Source organism: Dreissena polymorpha, chromosome 4 (assembly GCF_020536995.1).
Source record: "Dreissena polymorpha isolate Duluth1 chromosome 4, UMN_Dpol_1.0, whole genome shotgun sequence".
NCBI lineage: Eukaryota > Metazoa > Mollusca > Bivalvia > Myida > Dreissenidae > Dreissena > Dreissena polymorpha.
In genome coordinates, this window is record NC_068358.1 from 4,531,569 (window position 1) to 4,558,486 (window position 26,918).

Below are 26,918 nucleotides of genomic sequence, written 5' to 3' on the forward strand. Positions count from 1 at the left end.
AGTCTTGGTCTCGATATACGTATATAAATTTTATTTTCCGACAGTTTATACATCGATAAGTTGAAAAAAGTGCTTTGATGTTTGAGTAAAACGAATGTCAAAAACAACAAAAGTAACGTTTTAATGCATGTTTGTTTGCAAATGTGAAAAAAGCCACAACAAAAATATCTTGAGTCGCAGTGATTTTTGTCGAACTATTTTGTCGAACATGTCGCCTTCTACTCTCTCATCTCTCTCGCTCGTGGTGTGTGTCTGTATATGCTCTAATGTTACTGTCAATATGGAAATAGCGGTTTTCGTCTATGGGAGAAGAGAGTCTCTTAGGTAGATCAGCAGTGGAGGATAGAGGAGAGAGACGAGAGAGAGGCGAGAGAGAGAGAGAGGTAGATATAGTAGGTGATATAGAGATGCGAGCGCTATCGAGCAGCGAGAAAGATCGATAGCGCGATATGATCATCTCTCGATAGAGACTAATCGAGTCGATAGCTCTCTCTCTCATCTATCTATATCTCTTATCGATCTCTCTCTACTCTCTCTCTCTCTCTCTCTCTCTTCTCTCTCTCTCTCTCTCTCTCCTCTCTCTCTCTCTCTCTCGCTCTCTCCTCATAAATAAATTTTTAAAAACAATCATCAACCCGTACACTTTGTGTGTGGACATTTTAAATTTTCACCCCCATTGAATTTCCATTTTTTGTAAGCATGTATTTACAAGTTTCTCTCTCATTAGTCAAAATATTGAACAAACACCACTAGTTTTAGTATGTATTAAAGCATAATATATACAATAGTGATAATTTATAACATGTGAAAAAATGATTACAGAAAATATAAACAAAGTTAAATGGTCAAAAAATATTCAACAAATAAAAACAAGGAAAACCTTATAATTATCTCAAAAACATAATTACATACATACATCTCATATCATGTGTGACATGGAACCTACTCAGTGTAGTAAGATATGCTAACATAGTTTGAAATTGCATGGGAAATGCCTTCATCTATAAATAACACTTGTAAATGTTACAGGTAAATAAGAACACTAATTGAGTACAAGGCACATTATATCATCCAACCATACAAGTTTAAAGGAAAAAAGATTCAACAATGAGAAGTGAAAACATTAAACTTATAATGACATACATAACAAATACATGATTGCAATGGTCGTTTTTTGAAGAACACCAACAGGTTGAAATAATTGTCCCCAACAACCTCTACGAGTTCGAGAAGTGTTTTCTTGTAGTTTATGTTGGCAAGTAGCCGTTCGTGGTCATTTTTCGTCAGTAGGCAACCTTTCCCAACAAAATTGTACATAGTTAACGAAAATCGACCGCCATTTAGGCACTTAATGGCTTAAAAATGTTGGTGTAGGTGATTTACCTGTGTCAAGAGATACCTACCTTGTATATATATATATATTATATATTATATCAGATTTTTTTTTGGTTTCGTCAAAATGATGAAAAATGTTGTTTTATGACATATTGATAGTGTTTAAGTGACTTGGCCACGCACCCAATACCTGAGGCTACTACTAATGACAAGTTGTACCCTAACACCGGTGGAATTGAAAATGCGTTGTAAAATGTTGAATTGTGATTCGTCAACATGTATTATGTACAATTGTAAAGTGTACACTTGTTAGATGCTAACTTGTAGTGGATTACTAAAACCGATCGTAAAATTAGAAAATATTCAACATGCTAATGTAGTTTGTCATCAACTTACTTTCAGTTAGATCTATTATCTTTTATTTATTATTATGACTACAATATAAGGTATATGAAGATGTAGACTTTATATATTCATTATCTTCATTTTCAGATCTGTCGATTAAGAAGTGAAATGTTTGTTTTTAAACATTTAAACATTTTGTAGAATAGGAACATACAACATTTTACACTTTGCAATTGTACAAAACAGATATTAAAAGGTTGCAATTTAAAAAAATTCTGTTAGACAAATGAGCTGGCAATTAATCACGTGCAACATTTCTCGTGATGAATAATATTGGCGGTCTTTCCCTTCCAACGAAATAAGGCGATATTCCACGAAGTTCGTTAGAGAGTATTAATTTCTTAAGATTTTTACATCTTCTATCGTTTTTCAACCTACTGTGTTTTCATAATGGGTCAATATATATCTAACTTTTATGTTAATTTATGTTCAAATATATGTTTTATATATTTTTTAACACATTTACATAAATTCATAAATATTTGTTTAAATCGTGCATACTCGCTTTAATTCATGGAATGTTATCGGAAACACGAATTTGAATTAACATAAAACTAGTTATTTGTATTATATGTTAGTACCAAACCAAAAGGTGAGCCATTAAGGTTACAAGAAAGATTGTTCACATGTTTATTTCCAGGCTGCCCACTTGGAAGTTACAGCGTTAACTGTTCCAAGCAATGCAATTGCCGTTTGGGCCCATGTGACGGTGTTACTGGTGCATGTGAAAATGGTGGCTGTAAAGACGGATGGACAGGAATAGCGTGTAATGAAAGTACGTTTTCAATCGCTATAAATAAAAATCAAAGAAACGAGAACAACACAAACACAAATATCTTATATGTGTTAATATCATAAGGTAGCGTCAGCATATAACACTCTACAAAACTGGCGACATGTTGACATCTTTAGATTATTACATTTGAAAAGATATGTATGAACACATATAGTTTGTGCAGTGATTTCGGTATTGATTTGGATTTAAGCGGATAAACGGAAATCTCACGCACAGTGTTATTTGTTATCATGTTTTTGCAAAGTATACTTACCAAAACACGCTTGCTTAATTAAGTCAATACAATTAAATCAACGATTTAAACATTACGCAAAACTGGACACTTTTGAAGTCCTTTTTATTTAAAAAAAACATACATTAAACCCAAGTTACAAAAACGTTTCGGATCATTTGTCTAATAAGATGTAAATATGAAAAACGGGACGTTCACACATGCATAGGAATATGTGTTAAATGGCAACACCATGCCATCCATGCACATTTTGGGGTAGCTGCCTCTCTATATGATCACTCGATTATATAATATGCTTCCATCTTTATGATTGTTCCGCAATAATCAATGTGCATATTGATGGACGCAGCTGCAACGCATTTACGTCACCGTACGTAAGCGATAAAATACAGTCATATAAGGTAATCTTTCTCGCCCGGTAATTTTGCGCATTTCACAGTTTTACATGTTAGTAAACTTCGTTTTATTTTCTACATTAACTGTTGTTATTCATGTTATCGACGAATTTCATTATTATATTTCAGAATTCACTACATTGTTCAGCAATAATTACTATTTGAACGGAATTTACTTTCTCAAAATTTGTAAAATAATATCATATATTTGATAAAAATGTTTATATTGCCTGACACAGTTGTTATTAGTAAATCGACTTGAACTGAGTTATAAACAGAGAACGTGTGCATTGACCTTTTACCATAAAATCCAAATTATTTTTTTAAAGTCTGTCATACGCAAAGATGGCACTGGTTTATCTATGGTGAGTCTGATAAACGAAATACATATAAAATGGTTAAACATATTTCTTCGAGTATGTTTGTCTCATAACACTTATGTTAAATAACTGATTGAGGTTTAATGATCAAACACAAGATTAAAGACCATCATCAATCAATCAATACAGACCATCGTCAAACAATCAAAAGCATTAATACTTTGCAATAAATGAATTATGCCGCGATGGAAAAATGAACACTAAGTTACTTATAATATTAAATATTTCAGATAAATAAGTTTATTTCAGTCAAAGTATTTTACAGCCTTTAAGTAAATATTTCAATATTTTTTTTCATTAGTGCATTAGGTTACGAGACAATAGAATTGTTTAAAAAATGTGTATCAATTTAATATGCATTCGGATAGCGCTTGATTAAATGTTGGAGATACGTTTGTATTTTTAAAAGTCGATCGGAATTATATATGCTCAGTAAAGCATTACATTATAATATGGTTTCGATCTTATGTATATACGCCTATTAAGTGCACACGAATACCGGACAGCATCATACATTGGTTTCAGAGTCAACATTAACATTTTCGCAAATCAGACTTGTTTAGCTTAATGTTCAATATTTACGCTACAGCCTAAAATGGCGTCCTCAGCGCGAGCCCTGCACAGATCCGTTACATCGATGTTCGCGGGAACCAAGGATCGCGATTACGATATAACTTGACAGTTCATTTTATGTAATTATATAGGTATACGATTTTTTTTCCGTCTCAAACACGTGTTTATCCACCTTTTTGGTTTTGCATGAAAGGTTATATCCATATTTTTTTATTGTTAAAATAAGATATTTGTTCATGTAAGTATTTTCAAATGCGTGTTATATTCAATGTTTGAAATGCAAAACGTATTGCCGACGCTTGTTAATCTGACGTTAACCCATTGTATTTACAAATAAAAAGTCGCATCATTCTCGCAAAGAGCGTTGGATTCAATACTTGATTAAATATTACTGGCACAGTGAACGTTGAAGTCATTTTCTCTAAATAAAAATAAACTCCATTGCTGTCTAATTTGCTCAAATGCTTATTACAGGTCAATATTGATATATGACACGTTCACATGTCCACGTGTATACATTTCAATGTGAACAATGTAGATTTGGCTGATTAGCCGATACGATTATGCAGCTGAAAAGATTGCAGCTAGCAACATGCCAAATTAAAATACAGACTTTTGTCAAGTGTGGCACGCACATTAAAACTGTCATTTTTCGTTTGTTTGTCGTACTACACAAGCATGATACATACACAGACTATCAAACTATGAATACATAACGCGTTGTTTGAGTCAGTATTCGCAATCGCAAGTTACAGCGTAAACTGTGAGCGATATGTTACATTGCGGTTCGCGGGATCCATAGATCGCGATTACGATATTGCTTGTAAGGTCACTTATGTAGTTATTTATGCATAAGCTTTTCAGTCTATCAGAGGTACTAGAACCACTGTTTCAGTCGCAGTTGTGCCATTATGATTATGCTTTCAAATCGCTATGCATCTCGATTATATCCCTTAGTAAGTGTTTATGCTTTAGGACGGAATGAGATATTTAAAAAAAATCCTATTATTCAGCTATCGTGTTGTCTTTGCTGAAGGTTAGGGTCAGATATAACTTCAAAGACACACGCAAATAAACAATGAAGAATACACGCTTTTGAAGCTAGTATGAAATTTGCATTCTATAAGTTTCACATGGTCAGTTGCTTCTCGTGTGGTATTTTCTTTTTGGTTTCGGGTTGTAATCGCTTTGCATTTAATCATATCTCTTCGTAACTGTTTACGTATGAAAACAGAGTGACCTTTACAAAACATGTGTAGTATTCAGCTATCGCATTGTCTTGGCCGCTGGTAATGGTCAGATAAAACTTCAAGAACTGGTGCCGAGATAAAAACAAGGCAATCTTACATTGAACATAGATAATAACAAGAATATTAAGCCTCGCTATGTAAGATATCTATGCTCTCAATTTAAGTACCCGAAAGGTCGCCAAGATTCCTCTATTAAACTGGAAAGTTTTTTTTAAATGACTCTTAATTTCAATTTATGTTTTAATAATAAATCGGTGCACAAACGCACTCAACTATTTTGTTTTCTTCGTATATTGAATAGTCTTAAAACGCGTTTCCTCGTATATTCCGACAAATGGTTTGTCCGGCAATCTTGAACCTTGATATGTCCTAATGGGTCGTCATGACATACAAAAGGCCCATGGTCGCGATGATGACCAGCCCTACGCTGAAGTTAGCTTAACAAGTTATTATTCCACATTCAATCGAAAAAACGGGTTATAATTTTACCAATATTAGATCGAAATAGTTTTCAATATATATTTTAAAATCCAAACTACATATAAACAATGATTTCCATCAATATAAAGTACACTTTTGTTCATTTTAATTTCCTTTTTTATTATACGCATACCGAACGTATTTGTTTTGAAAAAATGGATCACAGACTTTTTTCAACAGCGATAAAATAACACCCCGCAATGTGTAATGCAATTATTATTATAAAAAACAACAACACATTAGACAATTTATCGTTATACATAAATTAAACGTGTTCGAATTGTTTGACATCCACTTTAATTTGTGATTAGATGCATCGTTCATATTACTTGGGTACCATTTGATGATTTAAGTACAAACAAACAATTGCTAATTTGTTTGAAAAAGGAACACGGAACTGGTTCCTTTTTCAGTATTCGTTAATTTATTAATCAATAAAACAACGTCTTTTTATTTTTGATTTTCTTAAGAAGTGTCAGTAGTATTCACCTGTAAAAACTTTTATCATATATGATGCGCTTGAAAAAAAGAATATTAAACTAGAAAAAGGAATCCACTTATGCTTTATTTATATGCATGGCCTTTCACTGAAACCGCGATGCCATTTATTGCAGTAAAACTGTTTCTGAAAACAAGGTTATAGATGGATCACTACTTGATCGTTTATAATTTAAAGCGAGTATGCACGATTTTTATATGTGTTAAATTGTAATATATTGATAAAAATATGTTACACTTACACAAAATGGGCAAAAAAAAATATATTGAAGACAAATTTCATAAAATGCAGCAAAGACAAATTAGCGCCCCGAGCCGACTGTGATGAAGATATTTCGTACATATTTTCCTACAAAAACCGAAGCATACGTCTTTTAATTAGGATTGGAGTTAGTTTTCGTGTGTCGTATGAATGGATATCGTTGCAGGAAATTAAAATAATCCGTAAAACTAAATTTAGATTCACATCGTACATGTATGAAATAGATGCTGGCGAATTCGACTGTACAGACGTTTTTGTTTTCAGAATTACATATCTGGCTTATTTAGCATTTTTCGACACATGTGCTTCTTAACTTTTATTTTAATTTGTATTGAAATATATGCATAATAAGCTTTTTACACATTTTATATAAATTCATAAATATTTTACAAAATTGTGCATATGCGCTTTATTTCATGGAATGTTATCGGAAACACGAATTTGATTTAACGTAAAACTAGTTATTTTTATTATATGTTAGTACCAAACCAAACGGTAAGCCATTCACGTTACCAGAAAGAATGTTCGCATGTTTATTTCCAGACTGCCCACTTGGAAGTTACAGCGTTAACTGTTCCAAGCAATGCCATTGCCGTTTGGGCCCATGTGACGGTATTACTGGTGCATGTGGAAATGGTGGCTGTAAAGACGGATGGACAGGAATAGCGTGTAATAAATGTAAGTTTTCAATCGCTATAAAATATAAAAAACATAGAAACGAGAATAACACAAATATCTTATATTTGTTAATATCATTAGGTAGCGTCAGCATATATCACTCTAGAAAACTGGCGACATTTTGAACTCTTTAGATTCTTACATTTGGAAAGATATGTATGAAGACATATATTTTGTACAGTGATTCCGGTACTGACTTGGATTTAAACGGATACAAGGAAATCTCATGCACAGTGTTAATTGCTATCATGTTTTTGCACAGAACAAAAAGTATACGTACCAAAACACGTTTGCTTAATTAAGTCAATTCAAACAACGATTTAAACATTACTCAAAACTGGACACTTTTGAAGTCATTTTTATTGTATAAAGACATTCATTAAACCCAAGTTACTAACACATTTCGGAGCATTTGTCTAATAAGATATAAATATGTAAAAAGACATACATTAAACCCAAATAACAAACAAGTTTCGGAGCATTTGTCTAATAAGATATAAATATGCAAATGGGGCTTTCACACATGCATTAGATATGTTTTAAATGGCAACAACATGTTAAAGCGATGTATTCTACGGTCAGATCTGTAGTGAAAAACAATAATTATCTATCTGATATCCTATACTTACACCAAGGGGTAAAGCAAGGCGACGGCGGCTCATCGCTACTGTTTATGATGTTCGTGATCGATATTTTAAACAATTTCAATTCGAATATTGACAATGTATTATCCATCATTGGAATAAAGATGTTTCTAATACTCTATGCAGACGATCAAGTTTTATTTGCGACTTCACCCGCCGCGTTAAAATCTTCGCTAAAGAACAATGAGATATACTGAAATACATGGAAATTAAAGATAAACACCTTAAAAACAACAACATGATATTTAAAAGAAGCAACCGATATACGAATATTTATTTTTTCTTAAACAACGAAAAGCTCGAAGTTGTCATTACCTTTAAATACTTAGGGGTTTATTTCTTTTAAAATGGAAACTGGAACAGAACTCAAAAGGACATCTCAGAACACGCATCAAAAGCTATGCATCAATTATTTTCCTTGTTCAATCAATATGAATTTCAATTAAAAGAGAAACTCAAATTATTTGATGTATTAATATCCCCAATTCTCAATTATTCTGCTGAAGTTTGGGGTAATCATATAACAAAAGACATCGAACTAATACATTCAAAAAACAATTGCAAATTATTATGTGTAAAAACATCAACCAATCTTGTATGATTATACGGAAAATTAGGTAGAATCCCGATGCATGAACACAGAAAAATTATTATGTTCCGATCTTGGATAAAAAAATAATTGAAATGAAAACAGTATTCTTAAACAAGTGTATCGCTGTATACTATCTTATACTTTTTTCATGTATGCAAATAAATATGTAATGAACATCAAACACTTACATTACCATCACGATCGTTGACCTGTAATACTAATTTCTTTCTTCCTCCAAATTCAACTAACAATCACAGCAATCTTCACCTGACGAATTACCATTTGCTATTTCCAATTGTAGGCTAGAAGCTTGTTTGTAGCTTAATTGTCGAAATAAATATTGTTGTTGTTGTTGATGCTGTTGTTGTTGTTGATGATAAACCAACAACATATAAAATGGTTAAACATATTTCGTTGAGTAGGTTTGTTTGATAACACTTCTGTTAAATAGCTGATTGAGTTTTTATCATCAAACAACAGATTGAAGACCACCGGCAATCAATCGATACAGACCATCGTCAAACAATCAAAAGCATTGGTACTTTGTGATTAAAGAATTCTGCCTTGATGCAATTATGAACACTAAGTTACTTATAATATTTAATATTTCAGATAAATAAGTTTATTTCAGTAAAAGTATTTTACAGCCTTCAAGTAAATATTTCGATTTTTTTTTCAGAAATACGTTAGGTTACGAGAAAATAGCTTTGTTAAAAAAATGTGTATCAATTTAATATGCATTCGGATAGCGCTTGATTTAATGTTGGGGATACGTTTGTATTTTTAAAAGTCGATCGGAATTATATATGCTCAGTAAAGCATTACATTATAATATGATTTCGAACCATTGTATATACGCGGGAACCAAGGATCGCGATTACGATATAACTTGACAGTTCATTCATGTAATTATGGTATTAGCATAGTTTTTTTGTCGTCTCAAACACGTAGTTACCTACCTTTTTGGTTTTGCATGAAATGTTATATCCATATTTTGTTATTGTTAAAATAAGATATTTGTTCATGTAAGTATCTGCATGTTATATTCAATGTTTAAAATGCAAAACATATTGCCGACGTTTGGTCATCCGACGTTAACCCATTGTATCTACAAACAAACAGTCGCATCATTCTCGCAAAGAGCGTTGGTTTAAATACTTGATTAAATATTACTGGCGCAGAGAACGTTGAAGTCATTTTTTCTTAATTAAAATAAACTCCATTGCTGTCTAATTTGCTCAAATGCTTGATACGGGTCAATATTGATATGTGACACGTTCACATCACAACGTGTTTACATTTCAGTGTGACAAGGTAAATTTGGCTGATTAGCCGATACGAATATGCAGCTTAAAAGATTGAAAGCTGGCAACATGTCCAATTTAAAGACAGACTTTTGTCAAGTGTTGCCCGCGCATTGAAACTGTTCTTTTTTGTTTGTTTGTCGCACTACACAAGCAGGATACATACACAGACTATCAAACTATGAATACATAACGCGTTGTTCAAGTCAGAATTCGCAATCGGAAGTTACAGCGTAAACTGTGAGCGATATGTTACATTGCGGTTCGCGGGATCCATAGATCGCGATTACGATATTGCTTGTAATGTCACTTATGGAGTTATTAAAGCATAAGCTTTTCAGTCTATCAGAGGCACTTGAAACAGTGATTCCGTAGCAGTCGTGACATTATGATTATGTTTTCAAATCGCTATGCACCTCAATCATATCCCATAGTAAGTGTTATGTTTGAGGACGGAATGAGATATTTAAAAATTCCTATTATTCAGCTATCGTGTTGTCTTTGCTGAAGGTTAGGGTCAGATAAAACTTCAAAGACACACGTTAATAATCAATGAAGAATACACGATTTTGAAGTTAGTATGAAATTTGCATTCTATAAGTTTCACATGGTCAGTTGCTTCTCGTGTGGTATTTTCTTTTTGGTTACGGGTTGTAATCGCTTTGCATTTAATCATATCCCTTCGTAACTGTTTACGTATAAAATCAGAGTGACCATTACAAAACATGTGTAGTATTCAGCTATCGCATTGTCTTAGCCACTGGTTAGGGTCAGTTAAAACCTTAAGAACTGTTGCCGAGATAAAAACAAGGCAATCTTGCATTGAACATAGATAGTAGCAAGAATATAAAGTCTCGCTATGTAAGATATATATGATCTTAATTTAAGTACCCGAAAGGTCGCCAAGATTCCTCTATTCAACTGAAAAGTTTATTAAAATGACCATATTTTAATTTTTGTTTTAATAATAAATATGTGCTCAAACCAAACGTACTAAAATATTGTGTTTTCTTCGTGTATTGAAAAGTCTGAAAACGCGTTTTCTCGTATATTTCGGTAAATTGTTTATCCGGGAATTTTGAACCTTGATATGCCCTAATGGGTCGTCATGACATACAAAAGGTCTCGATGATGACCAGCCCCACGCTGAAGTTAGCTTAACAGGTTATTATTCCACATTCGATCGCAAAAACGGGTTATAATTTTACAAATATCAGATTGAACTATTTTTCAATAGATATTTTAAAATCCAAACTTCATATTAACAATGATTTTCATCAACATAAAGTACACTTTTATTATTTTATTATACGCATACCTAATGTATATGTTTTGAAAAAAATGGATCACAGACTTTTTTCAACCGCGATAAAAAGAAGTGTGTGGTCATAAAATACTACCCCGCAAAGTGTAATGCAATTATAATTATAAAAAAAACAACCAAACATTTACACAATTTATCGTTATACATAAATTAAACGTGCCTGTAGCGTGCTTAAATGGAAGCTGGGGCGAAGGCTGCAATCGACAATGCGGTCGTTGCCAGAGACCCGGAATATGTAATCCGCGGACTGGAGAGTGTCCTGGGACGTGTGAGCCTGGTTATCAGACAACACGTTTATGTGATACGCGTAAGATGTTATATTTAAATACACAAATCCATGTAAAGTGCATTAAAGGCATTTGTACTTTTATAACAATGAAAACATCAATGATTCTTCATCAGCAGTTTACTCAATTTATTATGTGTTTCCAATTACTTAGTATTTTGGTTTTTATGTACGAAAACCCTTAGCTATTATCATCAAATCAAAACTGATGAATGCACGATCTAGTGAAACGTACTCGGTGTATAATATTGTTTTCTTCTACACAGTGCATTGAGTAAGAACATCTTATCGAAATTTACGCAATCTTAGTATGTAACAATGAAAATGTAAAATAATAAAGGTATCAAGCGATTTGATTTTGTAGTTAAAACATACTTTTATCAGTATATAAGATGCGTTGCTCGTGTTATTTGCGCGGCTGACAAATTATGAACATCAACACATTTAATTGAAAATTACAGTTTTGTTTAAATTTGAAGATTCGCGCGTATTTCGGATCTTAAGCTCTTTGATCCTGAAATCAATTGTTTGTTGTATTATACTTCAACGTTCGTGTAAAGAGTGTAAAGAGACATGTTTTCACTGCATAGCATCTAAATGGCTCATAGATGTAAATCTGTGTAGATAATTTAGTAATTTGTTTGCAGCGTTCTTAAATGGAAGCTCGGGAAAATTATTGTATAAAGATACATTTTTGACTGCATAGTATCTAAATAGTTCATATTTGTAAATCTGTGTTATATGTAATTTGCCTGTAGCCTGCTTAAATGGAAGCTGGGGCGATGGCTGCAATCGACAATGCGGTCGTTGCCAGAGACCCGGAATATGTAATCCGCGGACTGGAGAGTGTCCTGGGACGTGTGAGCCTGGTTATCAGACAACACTTAACTGCGATACACGTAAGATGTTATTTTTAAATACACTTATCCATGTAAAGTGCAATAAAAGCATCATTATTTTATAACCACCAAAACATAACTTATTATACGTAAATAATTGACTCAATTAATATTTGTTTAAAATTACTTAGCAATTGGGATTTTTTTATTCGAAGATCCTTAGATATTAGCATCCATTCAATGTTTGCGAATGCACGACCTAGTGGAATGTACCTGTTGTATGAAATTGTTTCCTTTAAACTTTGTTTTAACAAAGAGTATTGCAGACCATTTATGCAATCATAGTTTTGTAACAACCAATATGTAAAATTATCCAGATGTTATTATAAATTTTATCGAATTCCATTTTTTTAGGCAATAACTACAATAGATGACAATAGATATTTTAGTAATTTAGATGTTTTATAACAAAGGAAGTTCGCGAATAGATTTTGTTAAATGTATGTGTGTATGTATGTAAATATTGGTACACGTATAAAGCCTGTTGCGAAATAATTTAGAACATGAACATATCCAAATTTGAATAACTTTCACGTACAAATTAGCAGATTCGTGTGCATTTCGAAACGGAAGCTTTTTATCCCGAAATAAATCGTGTTCTTTGTTGAATAATAGTACATAATTAATGAATAAAATATATGTTTTACTGCATAACATTTGAATGATTCATATATGTAATCTATTTGGAATGTAATTTGCTTGCAGCGTGCTTGAATGGAATGTGGGGCGAAGGCTGCAATCGTCAATGCGGTCGTTGCCAGGGAAACACACTATGTGATAAGCGGACTGGAGAGTGCCCTGGAGCGTGTGAGCCTGGTTATCAGACAACACGTTCATGTGATACACGTAAGATGTTATATTTAAATACACAAACCCATGTATAATGCGATACAATTATCCTTATTGTATAACAATCAAAACTTCACTGATTCTCCATCAGCAGTTATTTCAATTTATTATGTGTTTCCAATTACTTAGTATTTTGGGTTTTTATGTACCGTAGCTATTATAATCCAATCAAAACTGATGAATGCACGATCTAGTGAAACGTACTCGTTGTATGATATTGTTTTCTTTAGCACTGTGTATTGAGTAAGAACATCTTCTCGCCATTTACGCAATCTTTGTATGTAACAATAAATATGTAAAATAATTAAGCCAAACTGTTTGTTGTTTTTCCAATTTAAAGTTTGTAGATACATAGCTACTTTACTTGGTATTAAATATTTAAGTATTTAAGATGTTTTATAAAATAGTAATAATGCGATTTGATTTATTGGCTAAAACATACTTTTATCAGTATATAAGATGCGTTGCATGTGTAATTTGCCCGCCTAACCAAGGGTGAACCAACACATTTAATTGAAAATTATAGTTATGTTTAAATTTGAAGATTTGCTTGTATTCGGATCTTACGCTCTTTGATCATGAAATCAATTGTGTTATCTTGTTTGTTGTATTATACTTCACCATTTGTGTATAAAGAGACATGCTTCACTGCATAGCATCTGAATGGCTCATAGAAGCAAATCTACGTAGTATGTAATTTGCTTGCAGCGTTTTTAAATGGAAGCTGGTGAAAATTATTCAATTAAGATTAAAAATTGACTGCATAGTATCTGAATTTTCATAAATGTAAATTTGTGTCATGTGTAATTTGCTTGTAGCGTGCTTAAACGGAAACTGGGGCGATGGCTGCAATCGACAATGCGGTCGTTGCCAGAGACCCGGAATATGTAATCCGCGGACTGGAGAGTGTCCTGGGACGTGTGAGCCTGGTTATCAGACAACACATTTCTGTGACATACGTAAGATGTTATTTTTAAATACACTAATCCATGTAAAGATCAATAAAAGCATCATTATTTTATATCAACCAAAACATAACTTATTGTACGTAAATAAATGACCCAATTTATATTTGTTTATAATTACTTGGGATTTTTATTCGAAGGTTCTAAGATATTAGCATCCATTCAATGTTTGCGAATGCACGACCTAGTGGAATGTACCTGTTGTATGAAATGGTTTCCTTTAACACTTTGTTTTAACGAAGAGTATTGCAGACCATTTATGCAATCATAGTTTTGTAACAATCAATATGTAAAATTATCCAGATGTAATTTTAGGTTTAATCAAATTCCATTTTTGTAGACAATAAGCTACAATAGATAACAATAGATATTTAAGTAGTTCAGATGTTTTATAAAAAAGGAAGTCCGCGAATAGATTTTGTTAAATGTATGTGTGTAAGTATGTAAGTATTGGTACACGTATAAAGTCTGTTGCGAAATAATTAAGAACATGAACATATCCAAATTTGAATAACTTTTACGTACAAGTTTGCAGATTCGCGTGCATTTCGAAACGTAAGCTTTTTATCACAAAATAAATCGTGTTTTTTGTTGAATAATAGAGCATAATTAATGAATACAATATATGTTTTACTGCATAACCTTTGATTGGTTCATATAAATATGTAATATATTTAGAATGTAATTCGCTTGCAGCGTGCTTAAATGGAAGGTGGGGCGTAGGCTGCAATCGCCAATGCGGTCAGTGCCAGGGAAACACACTATGTGATAAGCGGACTGGAGAGTGTCCTGGAGCGTGTGAGCCTGGTTATCAGACAACACGTTTATGTGATACACGTAAGATGTTATATTTATATACACACACCCATGTATAATGCGATACAATCATCCTTATTTTATAAAAATCAAAACTTAAGTATTGCAGACCATTTACGCAATCATAGTTTTGTAACAACCAATATGTAAAATTATCCAGATGTTATTATAAAGTTTATCGAATTCAATTTTTTGTAGGCAATAACTACAATAGATGACAATAGATATTTTAGTAATTTAGATGTTTTATAACAAAGGAAGTTCGCGAATAGATTTTGTTAAATGTATGCGTGTATGTATGTAAATATTGGTACACGTATAAAGCCTGTTGCGCAATAATTTAGAACATGAACATATCCAAATTTGAATAACTTTCACGTACAAATTAGCAGATTCGTGTGCATTTCGAAACGGAAGCTTTTTATCCCGAAATAAATCGTGTTCTTTGTTGAATAATAGTACATAATTAATGAATAAAATATATGTTTTACTGCATAACATTTGAATGATTTATATATGTAATCTATTTGGTATGTAATTTGCTTGCAGCGTGCTTGAATGGAATGTGGGGCGAAGGCTGCAATCGTCAATGCGGTCGTTGCCAGGGAAACACACTATGTGATAAGCGGACTGGAGAGTGCCCTGGAGCGTGTGAGCCTGGTTATCAGACAACACGTTTATGTGATACACGTAAGATGTTATATTTATATACACAAACCCATGTATAATGCGATACAATCATCCTTATTTTATAACAATCAAAACTTCACTGATTCTCCATCAGCAGTTATTTCAATTTATTATGTGTTTCCAATTACTTAGTATTTTGGGTTTTTATGTACCGTAGCTATTATAATCCAATCAAAACTGATGAATGCACGATCTAGTGAAACGTACTTGTTGTATGATATTATTTTCTTTAGCACTGTGTATTGAGTAAGAACATCTTCTCGCCATTTACGCAATCTTTGTATGTAACAATAAATATGTAAAATAATTAAGCTAAACTGTTTGTTGTTTTTCCAATTTAAAGTTTGTAGATACAAAGCTACTTTACTTGGTATTAAATATTTCAGTATTTAAGATGTTTTATAAAACAGTAATAATGCGAATTGATTTATTGGCTAAAACATACATTTATCAGTATATAAGATGCGTTGCACGTGTTATTTGCGCGCCTTACCAAGGGTGAACCAACACATTTAATTGAAAATTATAGTTATGTTTAAATTTGAAGATTTGCTTGTATTCGGATCTTAAGCTCTTTGATCATGAAATCAATTGTGTTATCTTGTTTGTTGTATTATACTTCACCATTTGTGTATAAAGAAACATGCTTCACTGCATAGCATCTGAATGGCTCAAAGAAGTAAATCTACGTAGTATGTAATTGTCTTGCAGCGGTCTTAAATGGAAGCTGGTGAAAATTATTCAATTAAGATTAAAAATTGACTGCATAGTATCTGAATTTTCATATATGTAAATTTGTGTCGTGTGTAATTTGCTTGTAGCGTGCTTAAACGGAAACTGGGGCGATGGCTGCAATCGACAATGCGGTCGTTGCCAGAGACCCGGACTATGTAATCCGCGGACTGGAGAGTGTCCTGGGACGTGTGAGCCTGGTTATCAGACAACACGTTTTTGTGACACACGTAAGATGTTATTTTTAAATACACTTATCCATGTTAAGTGCAATAAAAGCATCATTATTTTATATCAACCAAAACATAACTTATTATACGTAAATAAATGACTCAATTTATATTTGTATATAATTACTTATCGATTGGAATTTTTTATTCGAAGGTCCTAAGATATTAGCATCCATTCAATGTTTGCGAATGCACGACCTAGTGGAATGTACCTGTTGTATGAAATGGTTTCCTTTAACACTTTGTTTTAACGAAGAGTATTGCAGACCATTTATGCAATCGTAGTTTTGTAACAATCAATATGTAAAATTATCCAGATGTAATTTTAGGTTTAATCAAATTCCATTTTTGTAGACAATGAGCTACAATAGATAACAATAGATATTTAAGTAGTTCGGATGTTTTATAAAAAAGGAAGTCCGCGAATAGATTTTGTTAAATGTATGTGTGTAAGTATGTAAGTATTGGAACACGTTTAAAGTCTGTTGCGAAATTATTTAGAACATGAACATATCCAAATTTGAATAACTTTCACGTACAAGTTTGTAGATTCGCGTGCATTTCGAAACGTAAGCTTTTTATCCCGAAATAAATCGTGTTTTTTGTTGAATAAGAGTACATAATTAATGAATAAAATATATGTTTTACTGAATAACATTTGAGTGGTTCATATATGTAATATATTTAGAATGTAATTCGCTTGCAGCGTGCTTAAATGGAAGGTGGGACGAAGGCTGCAATCGCCAATGCGGTCGTTGCCAGGGAAACACACTATGTGATAAGCGGACTGGAGAGTGTCCTGGAGCGTGTGAGCCTGGTTATCAGACAACACGTTTATGTGATACATGTAAGATGTTATATTTAAATACACAAACCCATGTATAATGCGATACAATCATCCTTATTTCATAACAATCAAAACTTAACTGATTCTCCATCAGCAGTTTACTCAATTTATTATGTGTTTCCAATAACTTAGTTCTTTGGTTTTTATGTAAGAAGATCCTTAGCTATTATAATCCAATCAAAACTGATGAATGCACGATCTAGTGAAACGTACTCGTTGTATGATAGTGTTTTGTTTAACACTAGCACTTTACCATTTCGTACATTCTTGACTACAATAACCGCATTCGTCTTTTTATTCGGATCGGAGTTAGTGTTCGTGTCGTATGAATAAATATCGTTGCATGCTTGACATACATGCTGGCGAATTTGACTGTACAAACATTTTCGATTTCAGAATTAAATATCTGGATTTTTTTTGCAATTTTCGACAGATGTGCTTCTTAACTTTTATTTTAATATATATTGAAATAAAAGATTAATAAGTTTTTACACATTTTATATACATTCATAAATATGTGACAAAATCGTGCATACTCACTTTAATTCATGGAAAGTTATCAGAAACACGAATTTGAATTAACGTAAAACTAGATATTTTATTATATGTTTGTACCAAAACAAGAGGTAAGCCATTCATTTACCACAAAGAATGTTCACATGTTTTTTTTTCCAGACTGCCCACTTGGAAGCTACAGCGTTAACTGTTCCAAGCAATGCCATTGCCGTTTGGGCCCATGTGACGGTGTTACTGGTGCATGTGGAAATGGTGGCTGTAAAGACGGATGGACAGGAATAGCGTGTAATGAAAGTGAGTTTCCAATCGCTATAAAATAAAAACCAAACAAACGAGCATAACACTAATAACTTATATTTGTTAATACCATAAGGTAGCGTCAAAATATAACACTCTAGAAAACTGGCGACATGTTCACCTCTTTAGATTCTAACATTTGGAAAGATATGAATGAACACATATATTTTGTACAGTGATTTCGGTATTGATTTGGATTCAAGGTAGCGCACCCCTTATGATTTCCCGCGATTTCTTCGAAGATTGAAGAGCCTAATATTAGGTGCCGTAGCCTAGTGGTTAAGGCGATAGACTAGAAATCTTTTGGGATATTTCCGCGCAGGTTCGAATCCTGCCGACGTCGTATACTTGTTTGCGACGCGTTTTATGTCTTTTCTATCGTAATTTGATTTAATATAACATATAAGCTATGTATATTGTTAAATATGTTGCAATTTTTATGTACATTCTTCAATTTTTAAAATTAAAACAACGTTATGGCTAGATTGGGTGATTTACTGCTGAAAATACGAACCATGCATGTTGCATTTTTAACCAGGTTTTCCGAAGGAAAAAACTGGTTATTAGATTGGCGAATGCGGGCGGGCTGGCTGGCTGGCGGGCTGGCTGGCTTGCTGGCGGGCTGGCGGGCTGGCGGAATAAGCTTGTCCGGGCCATAACTATGTCGTTCATTGTCAGATTTTAAAATCATTTTGCACATTTGGTCACCATCATTGGACGGTGTGTCGCGCGAAATAATTACGTCGATATCTCCAAGGTCAAGGTCACACTTTGAGTTCAAAGGTCAAAAATGGCCATAAATGAGCTTGTCCGAGCCATAACTATGTCATTCATCGTCAGATTTTAAAATCATTTGGCACATTTGTTCACCATCATGGGACGGTGTGTCCCACGAAAGAATCACGTCAATATCTCCAATGTCAAGGTCGCCACGACTAAAAATAGATTTAAAAAAAAAAATACAAAGGGGGTTAATTTTTTTTGGTCATTTCAAAAGTTCAGTTTGAGTTTTCTCCCTTTATCAGATTTTTTTTTCACAATGAAAACCTGGTTTTGTGACAATTTTGTCCCTTGTTATTTTTATTTCAAAAAGTAAACGGTAAATCTGTCTATTTCTTGGTATTTTTGCTGTATATAGTGAATCTATAAAAACTAAGTTCAAAATATTACTTTATTAATATGACACTTTGTTTTTAACCAACCCAATTTCTACTTGCCTGAAACCACTTACATTTCATGGCGCTCTTCCATAGATAACAAGTTATAAAAAATAAATGTCTGCAAAAGAAAACTTTTTTCATCTTTTTTAAACTTTAAACACATTTACTGCATCTTTACACACCAACTGCATGCCAATATTTGGAAATCTGGATGAATTATGGAACTTTCATATACCCCAGGGGTGCACATAAACTGGACAAAAGCCGAGTGTGGGGGTGGTTTTGAAAAAATCAGTATACTTTTTTTTAAGCATAGAAAGACTCCCTAAAAATGTGCATGTAGTCCAGTGAAATAATGCTGATTAAGAAAATAATAGATTACATTATTTTTGGATAGGTGCCCATTACGGGTGCGCTACCTTAAGCGGATAAACGGAAATCTCATGTACAGTGATATCATGTTTTTACACAGAACACACCGTATACTTACCAAAAAACGCTTGCTTAATGAAGTCAATGCAATAAAAACAACGATCTAAACATAACGCAAAACTGGACACTTTTGAAGTCCTTTTTATTGTAAAATGACATACATTAAAAGGGCCGTTTAACTTTTTGGTAAATTGACAAAATTAAGAAAGATGTTTCAGATTCGAAAATTTTTGTTTTAGTTATGATTTTTTTTAGGAAATATTAATACTGACCATTTACCATGCTCTTAAATATCCATAATAAGCATCTTTTGACGATTTGAAAACCTGAAAATTATAAAGCGTTGTGCGACGCGAAACGATTGAATAATTCGGAAAGTTCTGTTGTTGTCCTTATATTTTGGGATACTACGAGGATTGCTTATATAGTTAAAAAAATACATCCTCTCTAAGCATGAACATTAATGGTCGACTGGTCTAGGCGGGCGGCTTTTTACTCCTGGACTCCAGGGGTCAGTGGTTCGAGCCATGTTGAGGGTTACTTTTTTTACTTTTTTAAAATTGTATTATTGTTTATTTACTTAAGATTTTTAGGTATAATGTTTAAATTTATCAATATTAAGCATTTAATGACCAGCTTCAATACATGCCAAAATCTGTTAAACGGCCCCTTGAAACCAAAGTTACAAAAACGCTTCGGAGCATTTGTCTTATAAGATATAAATATGCAAACGGGGTGTTCACACATGCATACGATTATGTGTTAAATTGCAATAACATGCCATCCATGCACATTTTGGGGTAGCTGCTCCCCATATATGATGTCTTGACTATATAATCTGATTCCATCTTGATGATTGTTGCCGCAATAATCAATGTGCATATTGATGGACGCAGTTGCACCGTACGTCACCGTACGTAACCGATTAAATACAGTCATATACGGTACTCTTGGGCGCCCAGTCACTTTCCGCACTTCACAGTTTGGCATGTTAGTAAAATTCGTCTTATTTTCTACATTTACTGTTGTCATTTATGTTATCGACCAATTTTATTATTATATTTCAGTATTAACTACATTGTTCTCTCGCAATAATTACTATTTGCAATCGGAATTTCAACGAATTATTATTTCTTTGTCAGAAGTTTTAAAATAATATCATATATTTGATAATTATTTTGATATTTCCTGACACAGTTGCTATTAGTAAATCGACTTGAACTGTGTTATAAACAGAAAACGTGTGCCTTGACCTATAACCATCAAAATCCAAGTATGTTTTGTAAAGCCTGTCATTCGCAAAGATCGCACTTGTTATCTACGGGGAGTCTGATAAACCAGAAACATATAAAATGGTTAAACATATTGTTTTGAGTATGTTCGTCTAATAACACTTCTGTTAAATAGCTGATTGAGGTTTTATGATCAAACAAAACATTAAAGACCATCGTCAATCAATCCATACAGGCCATCGTCAAACAATCAAAAGAATTTGGTATTTTGTGATTAAAGAATTCTGTCGTGATGCAAAAATGAACACTAAGTTACTTACAATATTCAATATTTCAGATAAATAAGTTTATTTCAGTAAAATAATTTTATAGCCTTCAAGTTAATATTTCTTCTTTTTTTTCAAAAGTGCGTTAGGTTTCGAGACAATAGAATTGTTAAAGAAATGTGTATCACTTTAATATGCATTCGGAAAGCGCTTGATATATTGTTAGAGATACGTCTGTACATGTATTTTTAAAAGTTGATCGGAATTATATATGGTCATTAAAGCATTACTTTATAATATGATTTCGATCCAATGTAAATACGCCTATTAAGTGTTTCTAAAAGCATGGTTATAGATGGATCACTACTTGATTATTTATAATTTAAAGCGAATATGCACGATTTTTATATATGGTAAATTGTAATATACATGTATTGATAAGATTATGTTACAATAATACAAAATACGCAAGACAATTTATTCATTGAAAACGAATTTCATAGAATGCAGCAAAGACAAATTAGCGCACCGACCCGATTGTGACAAAGATATTTCGTACATATATGCCTACAATAACCGAAGCATTCGTCTTTTTATTATGATCGGAGTTAGTGTTCGTGTGTCGTATGAATATATATCGTTGCAGTAAATTAAAATGATCCGTAAAACTAAATTTAGATTCACAGCGTGCATTGCATTATATACATGCTGTCGAATTCGAATGTAAATACATTTTCGATTTCAGAATTAAATATCTGGCTTATTTCGCATTTTTACTTATTTTCTTCAGAACTTTATTTTAATTTATATTGAAATATATGTATAATAAGTATTTTACAAATTTTATATAAATTCATAAATATTTGACAAAATCGCTTTGATTCATAGAATGTTATCGGAAACACGAATTTGAATTAAAGTAAAACTAGTTATTTTTATTATATGTTAGTACCAAACCAAAAGGAAAGCCATTCATTTTATCAAAAAGAATGTTCACATGTTTATTTCCAGGTTGCCCATTTGGAAGGTACGGCGTTAATTGTTCCAAGCAATGCCATTGCCGTGTGGGCCCATGTGACGGTGTAACTGGTGCATGTGGAAATGGTGGCTGTAAAGACGAATGGAGAGGAATGGCGTGTAATGAAAGTAAGTTTTAAATCACTATCAAATATAAACCAAAGAAACGAGCTTAACACAAATATCTTATATTTGTTAATATCATTAGGCAGCGTCAGCATATAACACTCTAGAAACTGGCGACATGTTGACCTCTTTAGATATTGACATTTGGAAAGATATGTATGAACACATATATTTTGTACAGTGATTTCGGTATTGATTTTGGATTTAAGCGGATAAAGGGAAATCTCAAGCACAGTCTTAATTGTTATCATGTTTTTGCACAGGACACCGTATACTTACCACAACACGCTTGCTTAATTAAGTCAATGCAATTAAAACAACGATTTAAAAATTACGAAAACCTGGACACTTTTAAAATCAGTTTTATTGTAAAAAGACATACATTAAACCAAAGTTACAAAAACGTTTCGGAGCATTTTTTTAATAAGATATAAATATGCAAACGGGGCATTCACACATGCATTAAATATTTGTTATATGGCAACAACATGCCATCCATGCACATTTTGGGGTAGTTGCTACTCTATATAATGACTCGATTATATAATATGCTTCCATCTTGATGATAGTTGCCGCAATAATCAATGTGCAATTTGACGGACGCATCTGCACCGCATTTACGTCACCGTACGTAACCGATTAAATACAGTCATATATGGTAATCCTGAGCGCCCGGTTATTTTGCGCACTTCAGAGTTTGGCATTTTAGTAAATTTCGTCTTATTTTCTACATTAACTGTTGTTATTCATGTTATCGACCAATTGTATTATTATATTTCAGTATTAACTATATTGTTCTCTCGCAATAATTACTTTTTGCAATCGGAATTTCAACGAATTATTTACTTTCTCAAAATTTGTTCAATAATATCATATATTTGATAATAATTTTATTATTACCTGACACAGTTTGTATAAGTAAATCGACTTGAACTGAGTTAAAACAGAGAACGTGTGCTTCAACCTTTTACCATACAATCCAAGTAAATTTTTTAAAGCCTGTCATACGCAAAGATCGCACTTGTTTATCTACGGGGAGTCTGATAAACCAAAAAGATATAACATGGTTAAACAATTTTCTTTAAGTATGTTTGTCTCATAACACTTCTGTTGAATAGCTGATTGAGGTTTTATGATCAAACATAAGATTAAAGACCATCGTCAATCAATCCATACAGACCCTCGTCAAACAATCAAAAGCATTGGTACTTTGTGATTAACAAATTTCAGTCGTGTTGCAAAAATGAACACTTAGTTACCTATAATATTTAATATTTCAGATAAATAAGTTTAATTTAGTAATGCATGTTTAAGCCTTCAAATAAATATTTCAATATTTTTTCAGAAGTGGGTTAGGTTACGAGAAAATAGAATTGTTAAAGAAATGTGTATCAATTTAATGTGCATTCGGATAGCGCTTAATTTAATGTTGAAGATACGTTTGTATTTTTAAAAGTCGATCGGAATTATACATGCTCAGTAAAGCATTACATTAAAATATGATTCGATCCAATGTATATACGCCTATAAAGTGCACACGAATACCGGAAAACATCATACATTAGTTTCAGAGTCGACACTAACATTTTCGCAAATCAGACTTGTTTAGCCTAATGTTCAATATTTACGCTATTGCCTCAAATTGCTTGCTCAGCGCGAGCCCTGCACAGATCCGTTACAACAATGTTCGCGGGAACCACGGATCGCGATTACGATATAACTTGACAGTTCATTCATGTAATTATATAGGTATTAGCATAGTTTTTTTCCATCTCAAACACGTATTTACACACCTTTTTGGGTTTTGCATATAATGTTATATCCATATTTTTTTTGATTGCTAAAATAAGATATTTGTTCATGTAAGTATTTTCAAATGCGTGTTATATTCAATGTTTAAAATACAAAACGTATTGCCGACGTTTGTTAATCTGACGTTAACCCATTGTATTTACAAATAAAAAGTCGCATCATTCTCGCAAAGAGCGTTGGCTTCAATACCTGATTGCATATTACTGGCGCAGAGAACGTTGAAGTCATTTTCTCTTGATTAAAAAATAACTCAATTGCTGTCTAATTTGCTCAAATGCTTAATACAAGTCAATATTGATTTGTGACACGTTCACATCTCCACGAGTATACATTTCAATGTGAACAAGGTAAATTTTGCTGATTATCCGATACGATTATACAGCTGATATGATTGAAAGCTAGCAACAGATCCAATTAAAAGACAGGCTTTTTTCAAGTGTGGCCCGCGCATTAAAACTGTTGTTTTTTTCTGTGTCGCCCTCATCAAGTGTGATACACGCACAGACTGTACTGTCACGATCAACGAAGGTTGTCAGCAGATAACCATTTATTCATGTGATGACGTTATACGAAGAAATGTTGTGGTAAATTTCTGAAATACACAACAGCTTGAATTACTAATTTGACAATAAAATGAAAATGTTACAACTAATGATGGTTTCAACTTTTAACAAAATGATACAATTCTCTCTAAATTATCTCTAAATGTAACACAATACTTATTATTTATCCTATTCCAAACATATATTTACACTAAATGTGTTTTAACATATCGAAGTGAATACATGAAAATACTATTCATAAAAACCAAGAATATTAAGTGGTTCGAAATAATTGAGCACGAAACATTTATGACAAAATCTACGAAATGCAAAGACCTTAATCGAAATGCGATAAGATATCGACAGAAAACATAATACACAACTAAATAAATGTAAGTTTCATAATCAACTTACACAGTGGGGCTATGAATGATTGTTTTAATTACGAAAACAAAGAAGTGTCTTCCAAACGACATGTACGAGCGAATACAGTGCCAAAAGTAAATCTAACAAAAAGAAAAATAGGGCAACAAGCACACTTAAAAAAGCGCAACGGGCTCCGATAATTCCCCGTCAGATATGTTCTAAAAAAAAATATCCACACAAATCTTAACATAAAAGATGGGATGTGTCACCTAAAATCAAAATAGGGATGTACTACCTTAAACACAATTGGAATCTGCTACCTTAAAGTGATATTATGGGCATCTAACAGTTTATAGGTGTCTATCGCAACCGTTGTTTATTTTTGGTGTTTTCACTTCATATTTACTTATATTTGTTAATGCAGCATCAACATACTAAAACAATATCCCAGAAAGAGAAAAGTAATGCATTTGAATATCAACCGTACTTTCTTTTGACAACTGATGTACGTTTTGAACCTAAATTTAGTTTTAGTGCAGATTCGTTCATACGACACAAAGATACAATTTTGTTTTACGGATCATTTCGGCTTACAGGACTGGGAGGGTCGAGTAAAAATATCGAATTTAAAATATATTTGTATAAACAACTGGTAGCAAGATGAGTTGCAGATAATTGATCAGTAACCACATTTTAACTAACTCTTTTGACCTGTTAATTCTTTTCAGCTCAATTCAACAGTGCAAAATGCCCATAATATAAATTTAAGCAAAAGGTTTCATGTTTTAAACTTAAAACTACAATTTGAAGAGCCAAATTTTATCAAAGTGATATCCAAAAAACGTTTCAATATCTCAAAACAAATGACAAAAAATTGAACACATGAACTTCAGGTCTGCATGTATAGAACATCTAAAATATTGAAACGCTGCATAAAGTTTACACTTTCTAAAATGAAACTTTTAACTTTCAAACAAAAGAACCCCAAATAAAGCAATTAGATACTAACACATACAAGATATGAAGACACAATTATCAAATCATAGTAATAAAAAAATAACCAAGAATCTGAATTCATATATAAACACATAAGTACATGAAATGCTCAAAACAAAAATGCAGGAAAATTACATGAATAACAACAATGCAAACACACATCTATGCAAACATGTTTAAAGAAATGCATCTATTTACAGAGTACTGTCCATTCTTCCAGTTTCATGATTTCGCATCACGACAATGTTCCAACTGAAATGTTAGGCAACTTTTCGGTACACGTTTGACGAATTTGCAAGGAATGCAAATAATACCGTTTCCATCGAATCCAGAATGCGTCAGCAAGGGGTCGTACCCGTAACCCTGGTAAACATCCTGTTGACATTCCTTTAGAATGACCATTTCTGCCTTTTCAAGTGACACAATAACACCTTGGGTGTCGATTTCTCCCTTTGTTGCTTTTCTAATAAGCAGTGCTTTGTCTGCGATGAGTCTCTTCCATGATAAAAATCGTTCGAATCTTCCCGAACCAAGACTAGATTTTTTGTTGGTACTTGTATGACATTGGCCTCTTTTTTTCACTTCATAATAGTCTTCTGGACTGATTAAAAGAAAATCGTGTGAATTTCCGTTGCCATTTTTACAGATTACAGAGTTTGTAGGTCCTGTATACCACAAACTTCTTTGCAATTTG

At 32.7% G+C, this 26,918-nt stretch overlaps 1 protein-coding gene and 1 non-coding gene across 2 annotated transcripts in view; both read left to right on the forward strand.

The window, feature by feature from the left end:
• Nucleotides 1–26,918, forward strand: part of LOC127877000 (multiple epidermal growth factor-like domains protein 10) — a 104,737-nt gene that overhangs the window by 66,071 nt on the left and 11,748 nt on the right. The window contains exons 10-21 of the mRNA XM_052422566.1: nt 2,381–2,515; nt 7,150–7,284; nt 11,315–11,509; nt 12,193–12,333; nt 13,039–13,179; nt 14,001–14,141; nt 14,844–14,984; nt 15,513–15,653; nt 16,475–16,615; nt 17,322–17,462; nt 18,138–18,272; nt 22,377–22,511. Coding sequence (XP_052278526.1) covers nt 2,381–2,515; nt 7,150–7,284; nt 11,315–11,509; nt 12,193–12,333; nt 13,039–13,179; nt 14,001–14,141; nt 14,844–14,984; nt 15,513–15,653; nt 16,475–16,615; nt 17,322–17,462; nt 18,138–18,272; nt 22,377–22,511 — 1,722 coding nt within the window. The remainder of the gene's footprint in view (nt 1–2,380; nt 2,516–7,149; nt 7,285–11,314; nt 11,510–12,192; nt 12,334–13,038; nt 13,180–14,000; nt 14,142–14,843; nt 14,985–15,512; nt 15,654–16,474; nt 16,616–17,321; nt 17,463–18,137; nt 18,273–22,376; nt 22,512–26,918) is intronic.
• Trnas-aga (transfer RNA serine (anticodon AGA)) lies at nt 18,537–18,618 on the forward strand. The gene has a single exon. It is a non-coding gene; the product is annotated as a tRNA-Ser (tRNA).